The 12,122-nt window shown below is 37.5% G+C and overlaps 1 protein-coding gene across 2 annotated transcripts in view; it reads right to left on the reverse strand.

Moving 5' to 3' along the window:
• CASP12 (caspase 12) overlaps positions 1 to 12,122 on the reverse strand; it is a 34,204-nt gene that overhangs the window by 5,782 nt on the left and 16,300 nt on the right. For both annotated transcript variants that reach the window (XM_063784483.1, XM_063784484.1), the window contains exons 3-6: positions 11,604 to 11,764; positions 6,653 to 9,879; positions 5,462 to 5,713; positions 613 to 785 (exon numbers count right to left, since the gene is read on the reverse strand). In XM_063784483.1, the coding sequence (XP_063640553.1) occupies positions 613 to 785; positions 5,462 to 5,713; positions 6,653 to 6,659 (432 nt within the window). In that variant the 5' untranslated portion in view covers positions 6,660 to 9,879; positions 11,604 to 11,764. The remainder of the gene's footprint in view (positions 1 to 612; positions 786 to 5,461; positions 5,714 to 6,652; positions 9,880 to 11,603; positions 11,765 to 12,122) is intronic.

Raw genomic sequence — 12,122 nt, forward strand, 5'->3', positions numbered from 1 at the left:
CCAATAGGACCATTTTGCTATAATCTGTTTAATGATGGAATTCTTCTAAGTTTTTATTTAAAAGATAAAACTGACAAATATTAAAAATATGAAATTCATTCACTATGGAGCAGCAGAAAGTTAGTTTAAAATGGTCTCTCTAAAGTTTTGCAAAATAGAGCTAGAAACACAACTGTTTCATTACATATTTGTGTGTGTGTGATTTGTTCCCCCTATACCTGCCTTTACATTAAGACACTTGCTCATGACATTGTAAAAATCTCACAAGATAATTCTGTAGGTATCAGACATTTCAGGGTGCAGAGCTTTTGTCTTATGCAGACCATCAAGTAGTAGCTGTCTCCCAGATTGTGAACATCGAAAGACCCAATATTTTTACTAAAACTCTGCTACGTAGAATTTCTGTAAATACACATACACACATATGCATACTCATATGCTATAAGACTGTGCATTAGAGAAGGCTAAAATCCAGGGGATCCTATTCTGGAGAAAATATAATTCCTATAATATCATACATCTTGCTCTTTCAGCTGCCAATTAAGAGGCTGAAAAGTGTCTAAAGGTGGAGGTGGAGGGGAAGCAGCTTGTTCTTCTCTCTGGAGCCATTACCTGAGCTGTGAGATTCTCTTTTATAACCACTGAGTATCCAAGGTTTTCAAGTAGATCTCGCATCCCCAAAAGGTCAAGTTCAGAACCATTTCGATTATGAAGATAGTTGAATTCTTTGTTGCAGATGTTGAGGCCAGGCATGTTCGCCCCTCTTTCTCCATCACTGGATATATCTGCAATTAATACACACAGAATGACTTTCCCCAGGACTTTTCTCTTTTGCCTGCAAAGTTCATACACAACAGGCCAATATAAATATGGAGTAAGTGACACAAAGTTTCTGCATGAAAATACACCCTCGTGAGGATAGAGGCAGAAAACCAGACTGAAAGCATGTACGCAGTGTAAGTATTCACTGTATGAAGTTGGCTTAAGTTAGGTGGTGGAGAGTTTAGACTGTGTCCCAAAATAAGATGGAAGAAACAGAAAATGTAATGTGAAGACCAATTGGTTAGATAATTTCTTGATCTTAAGGCCTTTGTGACGAGAGCTAAACCATTCCAGTAAGTCCCCAGTGTCTTGTCTGAATGAGTAATCTTGTGTCTCCGTATTTCAAAGCGTATCACCTCATCTGCCCTTTTCGTCTTTAGTTCATGGAAGTGAGCATGAGGACAAAGCTTTAACTTGCCACTGGGTTGGGCACCCTGGATTTCCAGAAGAGCTGAAAGAGAGAAAAAAATTCTGTAGCATAGTAAGCAGTAATGTCTGCTGCCTTGCAACACTGCAGATCCTTTTGCTAGGCTCTCATTCCTCAAAACTGCTTACTGCCAGTCCATGAAAAAGTTTCATAAAATGAGAAAATTGCTTCATATTTAAAATGCCTAAAGCAAAAATATTGAGTACATCCCTATTTTCCTTCTGCTTCTTACTGACCTGGTTATCAATTTCTGTGTTTTTGTTAGTGCTCATGGCATGAACTTATCTTTCAGACCCAACACATTAGCATCGTATAAACACAGAAACTAAGATTCAGAAGGAAGTGTAATGTTTATCTAGCCTAGTGGAATCACTACTCAGATATTTCATGTCACTTGAAATATCCCTTCTTTATTATTACCATTCTCTGAGACATCTCCCCTTTCATGGAACTCAAAACATTCCAAGGCATTCTTGAACAGTTATGTGTATTACAATCTGTGTACCTTCTAGGTATTGATAGGTATTTCCCACCTCAGAATCATACAGAAAACATTTAATTCATTTCCCTGTAAAAGCCCATGAATTCTTCCATGACCAACATGTCTTTCCCTATTTTTTCATTCTTACATGAAAATACCTTCAACATAAACAACTATTGCATTGTACTTTAATTGTGTTTACTGTACTGTAACCTTAATTAAGATAGAAAAGGTGGTCTTCTATCTTTGTATTTCCAGTATATTAGAATAGTATCTACCAAGATTGCTAGTTTATAAATTCTGTTAGTGAATAGTTATCCTCAAATACTTGAAAATAGCTACAAGGTATCCCCTGGTTCTTTGTTCCCTTAGGGCAACAAACCTTCTATTTCTTTTCATAGTTTTGGGTAAGAAATATTTCATCTTTTAACCACCAAATCCATTAATTTGCCTACATCTCTGCTCACCTCCTCTACTTTCTCTTTGGCTACATAAAACATGTGTCCTTCCTCCTATCTAAGATCACCACCTCTACCTGAGCTCTCAAATTCATCCCCTCCCACCAACAAGGGTTTTTCTCAGGTATTTATTCAGCTTCAGGTTCTATGACATCATTCTCTTCCTCTTTTCCCACAGACTTATTCCTATTGACAGCAGCATGACTTAATATCTATCATTTTTTTTAAAAAAACCTTCCTGTTTCCTTGCCAATTATTGGCCCATTTCACTACTTTACTTCTCTACACAATGCCTGAAAATCATTTTGTTTTTTGCTATTTCCAATTTTTCTGTCTTATGATTTTTGTATGCAATCCAATCCAGCTGTTATCCTCAATCCTTAAATATAGTTATCAAACTACCACTGATTATATGTTGATTTCTTAGCATTCACATGGCATTCTCTAGGCTTCTGTAATGCTGCATTTTCCAGCCATTCTTCCTAACCCTGTCTGTCTTAGTTGTTGGTTCTTCCTCTCCCACAATGCCTCCAAAAGTTGTGTTTTTCTATGCCAGACACTCTGTTATTCTCTATCAATGCTCTTTCCCACGTGGCATCTTCCAGTCTCAATATCTTAAAAACTATCTACATACTGACGAATCTTCAGATTTTTCCCAGTCCAGATTTCTCTGTGAGCCCATCCATTTGCCTATTCAACATCCACCACTGGAGGTACCACATGTTCCAAAGTAAGCATACAAAACAGGACCCTGATATTGTGCATTCCTTCAAATCTGTGTCCCCTGCACACCTGTTTTCTCTGACTCAGTAAATGGCACCATACACCCCAGTTGCCAAGCCAAAAACCTAGTCATTATTAATTCTTTCCTTTCTTTCACATCCCATATCCAATCCATTAGTCAATTTGCATTGATTCTGCTGCCAAAACTAGGTCTCAAATTTAACAACTTTTCATCAGCTCTATTGCCATAAACCCAGTCTAAAAGCTATTGTTTTTCTAACTGAAATATTTAAACCGCTTTCAACTGGCCTTTGTGATGCGACGCTTATCCTATCACTCCTCGTTTAACAGCTTCTAAGGTAGTGTAAATGAAGGCAGGATGCATCATTTATCATTTTTCTGCTGTAGACATTAGGACATGCCCTTGCAGTTACAACCTACTTGGCTCAATTAGCATGTAATGATTTCAAAATTGGCAGTGAAATTAAAGGGAGAATTGAGAGTACGGAGGGAAGAAAGTAAAAGGAAAGAAGGAGAAAAAGAACAGAGGAAAAAAAGAGAGAAGGAAAAAACAGAAACAAGAAAAAGAATGTCAATGGGAAAGAAAATAAAACAGATGATAAGAAAGGAAAAATGAAAGAGATGGAGAAAGAAAAGTGGGAGATTAAAAGCTCCTTTATTTTTTAAAAAACTCTTAGTTGGAAACACCTTATTTACATCTTGGTAAAAGGGAGTAACAAGTTCTTACTCAGGGCAATTTATCATATGTCATATTACTTCTGCTTTTTAATGTCAACTTATTTTATGTAAACTAAGATAAAACTTAGCTTCCGTAAAAACATTCTTTAATACTCACACAAGTTTAAGCACTTGTTTTAGAAATAGATGTTAACTGTAATAGATGGCCAGGAAGAACAGAGGCTATGCAACACTCCTGGAATTTGTAAGGATCCTCGACTGCTAATAAACACTTGTCTAAAAAAGATTCCAAAAAAAAGAAAAAAAAAAGCAAAAACAAAACCCTGCAACATTTTATATTGCAAATAAAATCCCGGCCTGTCTCTTTAATAGCTCCATTTATACTCCCTCTAATTTCCTACTCTCCAGTCAGATTGGCTGTGACCCTCTTACACAGCAAGAGCACTACTGTCTCAGGGTCCTTGCTCTTGTTTCCCCTTTCTAGAGAACACTTTTGTTTCAGAGTTTGGCACAACTCCTTCCCCACAGTTCAAGTATGTACTGAAATGCCACCTCTGGGGAGAGGTTATGGCTAAACATCCTGGCTCACTGGCCTTTTCTTGATGCATATCCAAGAATTGGGAATATACTCATTTATATATTACAGTCTGGAGTAGGAATCAGCAAACCATGGCCTGTGGGTCAGATTCAGCCCAACACCCAGTTTTATAAATAATGTTATACTGGGACACACATCAACACACCCATCATGCACTTATGGTCTATTGCTGTTTGTGAGCTACAATAGATGATTTGAGTCATGACAGGGGCCACATGGTCCAGAAAGATTAAAATACTCATTATCTTTCAAAGAAAAAGTGTAGCAACCCATGTTCCAGAGAGAAGGAAACATCTATACCCCACTGACCCATGAATTCCCTATTCCTTCCTTAAATAGAAATCTAGATTTCCAGACATTTCTTTCTGGGGCAAAGCCACAGCTAAGCAAAAGATAATAGATATCCCCTATTGTACATTCTGTATCTGGGAATGACTCTAACGTCCACTTTGTGCAACCAGAGTAGCCCAGAATAGCTAAAGGCTATCACTGAATTTAATGTATCCAACACCATTCGTTTATTTAACAGATATTTACTGAGCACCTATTATGTTTCAGGTATCATTTCCATGTGTTTGGGATATATTCATGAACAAAGCAGACAAAGACCCCCCACATGGTGGAGTCTACATTTCAGCAGAGGGAGACATAATAATATAATGAATAAGTAAATTGTATGGAGTGATAGGGTGAGTATTGTTAAAAAAAAAAAAAGTATACAGCAGTGTAAAAGTAATTGGGGATGATCAAGGTATTTTGTGACATTAAATAAGATAGACAGGAGGTCAGGCCCAGTGACTCATGCCTGTAATCCCAGCACTTTGGGAGGCTGAGACAGGAGGATCACCTGAGATCAGCAGTTTGAGACCAGTCTGGGCAACATGGTGAAACCCTGTGTCTACTAAAAAATAAATAAATAAATAAATAAATAAAATTAGCCAGGCATGGTGGAGGATGCCCATAAAATCAGCTACTTAGGAGGATGAGACAGAAGAATTGCTTGAACTGGGGAGGTGGAGATTGCAATGAGGTAAGATTGCACCATTGCACTCCATCCAGCCTGGATGACAACAGCAAGCAAAATACTCTGTCTTTAAAAAAAAAAAAAAAAAAAGATTGGTGAAGAAGGTCCTAAGATGGGCATAGTTTATTCTCCACTTGGAGAAAGGAAAAATAAAGAAGACAAAAACTGAATAAGAAGAGTAGAGAAAGAATAAGAATGAATTACTAGCTGTTAGCCCCACAATACTCACCTGAACTCAGCTGTTTTTTGGAATTCCACAGGTGTTCCCTAAATATTTTGCCTGCAATTTGAGCTGTCTCAGTGATATCATCAACCAGGTTTTCAGCATTGCTCACCACAAACTTTAGACATTTTCCTATAAGGTGTATCTCATCTGTATTTAACACATTATTTTCCATCAAATCATCAAAAATGCCATCTAGAAAGGTCTTGATCAGCAACTTCACCATGTGGACCAGAACACCGTTGGATGGTTTCTCATCTGTGAAAATGATAGAATCTTAGATATGGACAGAACTTTAGATCCCCATTCTAGGGTAGTGGTTCCCAAATTTTAACGTGCATAAGAATCACCTAGAAAGCTTAGTAAGCAGAGCTTCCTGCATCCTAGTCCAAATAATTTTTATTTGATAGGTGAGAATGGGCCCATAAATTTTCATTTATAACAATTTCTCAGGTGATGCCAAAGCCTCTGGTGCAAGGACCACACGTGGAGAAGCTCCTGTCTTGTTCAATTCTCTCCATTTTCATAGATGGTGAAATAGATTCAGAGAAGCAAAGTGAATACACTAAGGAACTTAGTGACAGCTGACTCAGTTTAGTCTTTACATCTCCTACGATCTCTTCATTTTCTTTCACTTTTATCAATAACTAGTTTGAAAAGACGTTACATTCAATATGTGTAGCATAAATGCATTCATCTGTAAAATAACACCTTTTTTGTTTCCCTTATCAAGGCTGGCAGGGAAGCTCGGTATGCCCAGATTGAGCACACATATTGTAGCTGACCCATTTGCTGCTGTAATTGAAAGTTCACACAGAGAGCAGAAATGTGGAGGAAATGCAAGTTACCTGTTCAACCGCCTGGCTTCTCACCCTCACCGTAACAGAACACTTATAAAATGGGTGAGAATTTCGGGTCAGTATGAGTTAAAAGAAGAGTCTAAAATCAAAGGAAAAGTTTAAGAACAGAGATCCAGATGTTTCCACATTTCTCTTTCATTTGAGAAGTTATAACATATTAATGAAGACACTTGGTTTGCATTTTTAGTGCTGTGCCGGAAGCTGACATATCTCCCTCCATACCCAGAGTAAAATAGTTAGCTTTTGGGAGACCCCCTCCACTCTGCCTTCTTCTTTCCCTTGAATATAACTTTCTCAAAGGACAGCCATAAAAAACAGAAAAACTGAAGCCACTCACCAGCCATGGCTTCTCCTGCTCCCTGGACAGGAAAAAGCTATGAAAGCAAAAACAATTTCAACAGGCTTGCTCTCCTCTCAGTGGACCAGCTTGTTGATATTACCCTAAATGGAAAATTCCCAGTCCTCAAATTCTCTTTTTCTTTGCCAAGATAAAATTAGACTCCTGATCTCGTGTATAACTGCTTTCCTTTGGAAAATAGGAAGCAGAAGGTGTTTTCTTCTTTTTGACATAACAAAGTGAACAGAATGAAATCATGTACACTTGCATGAGAACCCATCTCTGTGTTCTGTTTTCCTGTCTATTTTTAACACTGTTAATAAATTAAGTTAAATCTCTGTTTGTCTGTCTGATGCCATCAGCCTCTAAATGGTCAGGAGTCTTTACTTCACTGATACTTACTCAACCCCGGAAGTGTGATTTTGGAAGTTAAGGGAAAGAGGCTAACTGAAGACTGCCAAATGGTGATACTCCCTTCACTATTTGAGAAACTCACATAAGTGATCTCTTTTCTTCTCTTTCCTGATCCACTCATTTTTAAATTGGGATGTTGTTTTTCCACAAGATCAATGTATTTTTGTTCATTAAATGAACAAGAAGCTCTTTCACTTATTTTTGAAACAGATATATGTGTGCCATTAAAATCAAACAACAGAAAAGTTTATAAAATGGAAAAATGTAGATTATTTAATTTCACATGGCAAGGTAATCACAACGATATGTTTAGCTTGTATCTGTGTGTAATATTTTAAATAATTTTACAAAACACTTAATGCAATACTGATCTTATCCATGGCTCTAATCAATGGCCTCCTAGCATTTTTTGGCCTTTACTTTATTCTGAACTGGCCTTATAGGTTGGTTTTGGCCAGCATGATGGAGCAGAGGGATCTGAAGGAGTTTCCAGTCTGAGTTTTACAAATCCTTGTGCCCTTCTTCCTCTTGAACACCTGAAGCTAAATGAGGATAAGCCTGGGCTAGATTGCTAGCTGAATAGAGACCTCATGTGGAGAAGAGCCCAGTCATCCCAGCCAAGGCCAACCTAGGCCAGCCTCCAGCCAAGTGTTTTCCCAACCTATGGGGTATCCCAGCCTTGTCAGCAGAGATGCCTACCCTACACACAGATGATCTCAGACACAATCCTAGCAGTGACAAAAAGAAACATTCAGCTGACTGGCCACCTTGTAATAATAATAAATGCTTCTTGTGTGAAGCCACTGTATTTTGGGGTGTTTTGATACTCAACAATAGATAACACATAATTACCTACAGATTGTTTTTTTCTATAGTGGCAGTATCTTAAAATTATATTATTGATAATTTGCTTTATTTAACTTCACAATGTGTGACAAACATTTTAAAAAATCAACACATGAAACACTATCTGATTTTTGATGGCTGTATACTATTTAAAATGTGGATAGATTACAATTTTAAGAAGTTTTGTCAGTAGTACAGAAAACACTACAATAAAAATCAGATTTTTATGCTTTTCATCTTTGGTCCCACAAACTAGGTGTAATTTCTCTGTTATTTGCTTTATTTTTTGCTGACAATCTTTGGAACACCCAATGATGCCTGTTTTATCTATTTCATGATATAAAAATTACAAACAATACTATTAACTGTCTCATATGAAAAATGAGATGTAGCTCATTCACACTGCGAATTCTCTCTCCTATTCTATCTTATATTTGATAATAGTGTGATTTCCAATTATTTCCTTGATTCATTTTGAAATAATAATATACCTAACTCTCACTTCTTCTTTCATCAATTTTGCATAGTAGCTTAATTCTCCTCTGTGTAAGTTGATCAGAGTTTCCTGGGTGCAATTTACTCCATCTCTTCTTACCTCCAATTAACACCATTTTTTCCCAATTTCCTATTGTGGTAAAAATACATACCCCCGGCCAGGCGCAGTGGCTCACGCCTGTAATCCCAGCACTTTGGGAGACCAAGGTGGGCAGGTCACGAGGTCAGGAAATGGAGACCATCCTGGCTAACACGGTGAAAACCCGTCTCTACTAAAAATACAAAAAGATTAGCTGGGTGTAGTGGCAGGTGCCTGTAGTCCCAGCTTATCGGGAGGCTGAGGCAGGAGAATGGCTTGAACCTGGGAGGCAGAGCTTGCAGTGAGATTGGGCCACTGTACTCCAGCCTGGGTGACAGAGGGAGACTCTGTCTCAAAAAAAAAACCCCAAAACAAAAACATACCCCCAAATTGACCATCTTAACATTTTTACATGTGGTGTTTGGTGATAATAAATACATTCATAATGTCATAACAGTCACCCCAATCTACCTCCAGAATTCTTTATCTTGTAAAACTGAGATTCTAGATCATTAAATAGTAACTCCCCATTTCCTCCTACCCACTGTCCCTGACCATCACCATTCTACTTTCTGTCTTTATGAATTTGAGACCCTAGGTACCTCATATGTAAGTGAAATCATACAGTGTTGGTTTTTCTGTTGCTGCCTTATTTCACATAGCCTAATGTTCTGAAGGTTCATTCATATTGTAACAAATGTCAGAACTTTGTTTTTAAGGCTAAAATTCCATTATGAGTGTATACCACATTTTGTTTATCCATTTATCATTTATTGGTTAGTTGTGTGGCTTCCACATTTTAGATATTGTGAACAATGCTTCTATGAATGTGGGTGTATAAATAAATCTTTGAGACCCTGCATTCAATTATTTTAGGTATGTACCCATAGATGGAATTTCTGGATCATATGGTAACTCCACTTCTAATTTGTGCAGAACTTTCATGCAGCTTTCCTCAGTAGCTGTACCAATTGAAATTCTCAACGACAGATCACAGGGTTCTAATTATTCTACATCCCTGCAAACACTTGTTATTTTCTGTTTGTTTGTTTGTTTGTTTTGATGGGAATCATTCTAATGGGTATGAGGCGCACTACGTCACTATCGTTTTCGGCATCATCTTCTTTCATCCTATTGTTGGGGCTAAGTCACAGTCAGTTTTCTTCATCAGATATTACATGAGGTATAAAGATCAAAAATCCAGTTAGCTTCTTCCACTTCATTTAGACTCACCCACCATTTTCAGTGAAATTATATTCTCTATGAAAAAAAGAAAAAGACACAGTTCATTTGTCTTCACCTTTATTGAAATACAAAATGTTAAGCATTCAATCTGTACTAGTAAAGGTGTTTCTTGAAGTTGATAAAGGAGGGCTGGGCTGCTTGTGGTTTCCTGCTGGGGAGAGAAAGAACAGAAGGTCAAGATGGTTACCCCTTGCTGCCTTCATCCCATCCCTCATCATGATTCTTCTTCCATCCTCTTCCATTTGCTCTTGACACTTCCCTTGACTTCCATCTGTGACCTGTTAATCTTTTCACTGAAATGTGATCTTTGTAAAACCTAAGTAAAATTATGTTACTTCTCTTTTCTAAAGCACTAGAAAGGCTTCTTGTATCAGTGAGACAGTAATTTTTAAAGGTTTACCATGTGATAACCAAGAACCATGAGATCTGGCTTCCCACTGCTTCTCCTAATTTGTCTGTGCCCTTTTCCCCACTCATGTTCTCTTTTGCTCACACTGTCTCATTGCAGTTCTTTAAACATGTTTAGTGCATTGCTATCCCAGGGCATTTGCACTGGCTGTATTCTGTGCTGGGACACTTTTCCTGCATAAGAACCATATGGTTCACTTTCCAACTCTGTCCATTCTTTGTTCTCATTTCATTATTTCAAGGAAGTCTTTCCTGAGTGAAATATATATAGGAGTACAGCATCCATCATTTTGTGTGTTCCTTTATCTTCATTTATTTTTCCTCTTAGCCTTTTATTTTATTTTATTTTTTGCGTTTCGGCTTGTGATATATTTACCTATTTGTGTATTCAGAGAATGTTTCTCCTCACTAGTATATAAACTTTCTGAGTGTAAGGAATCTATCTACTTTGTTAATTGGCATACTCCAATTAGAACAGAACCTGGTGCATGTTTAATGTTGCAAATGTTAGTCAAACAAACAACTCAATGCCCAAATATAGCCCCATTGGATGGATTAGGCCCTGAAAGCTGTTATGCTGAAATGATACAATATTGTGACTGGAGTGTAGTGTCAGAAACCAAGAGTAAAAGATGATGTGGCAAATATTGGAAGTATTGAGATAACCTTTACACAGTTGAGTATAGAATATAATTTTAATTATGTATCTGAGATGGAGATTAATAATAGGATTATAATATAGTGTTAAATGAAGATGCTATGAGTGAAGAATGTAGTCATTTGGTCCAGATTGAATGTACCCAATCTATAACATTTTTATCAAAAGAACGAAAACAAAAGTATATCTATTAACACGAGAGCTTGAAGGAACTTCTGGAAAGGGTTGAGGGTCTGAAAACAGTCTCTCAGTGATTTGTGATCTGCATTATGAGAACATTCTGAGAACGAGAGACTGGATCAACACAAACTCTACACTGTAGGGTTTATTTTCTACTGTCTGATAAGGGTACCTGAACACCAGTAATGTGGTATTTGCTGTGAAATCCTCCCTCAGAAAATCAAAGTACTGCTTTCTGCAGAGTTAGTGCCTCTGTTTTCTCATTTTTGTTCAGATTGATGCAATGTTTGGTAACTCAGTATGTGTTTGTGTGTGTGTGTGTGTGTGTGTGTGTAAGAAAAGGAGAGAAAAAGGTAGAGTATGAGATGTAAATGAATATAAATAGTAATGGATGCAGGAGTATGTTTCTATTTTAATAAGTGCTACCCTGGGTTTTTTATTATCTCATTCGGCCTTGGTTTTCCTTACGTCCTTGATTGATTGATTGCCTGGTTAATTATAGAGTTGGGGGAACCCAAATGCAAAAAAATCGAATAAAAGATAACAGATAATCACCAGACTACATCAACAAAGTACACTAATTTGGCCATCCAAGTACTCAACTGTCATTGGTCATCGGAACTCACCTCCAATATCACACTTTCATTTATTTCATACACCACCAACAACTCTCAATGCTTAACCATTTTCAGTTGCCAGGAAAGAGGTAGAAATATCTTGTCATGGACACTCGTTCTATGGTGGGCATTTGGACTGTTGCCTCCGGACTTTCAAATGCTTGCTGAACCTGAAAAAGAAAGTAGGCTATAGATGAGATACGACTCTTTTCAAGTCTCAGAAAGCATCTTCCACCATGAACCAGGAAAGTCCTGGAATGAAGAGAGTTTGCAGGTTTCATAGGACCAAGCCCATGGGTATTTTGTCTTCTCAACGTTGTACACTACCTCTTAGAATTGACACTCCATGTCAGACTGTACCCTTTACATCAAGATAAATACCTCATGTCTAATCCAAAGCCTTTCAACATTCATTTCCTCTGTTTTCCATTTCTGACCTACAGATCAGACAATCAGTTATCCCTTGGAAATTGTTCATGAGACCAGGATAGGGAATGGCTCTATACTTACAACTACCACCAAGACTGA

This window comes from Pan troglodytes, chromosome 9, assembly GCF_028858775.2.
Source record: "Pan troglodytes isolate AG18354 chromosome 9, NHGRI_mPanTro3-v2.0_pri, whole genome shotgun sequence".
In the NCBI taxonomy this organism is placed as follows: domain Eukaryota; kingdom Metazoa; phylum Chordata; class Mammalia; order Primates; family Hominidae; genus Pan; species Pan troglodytes.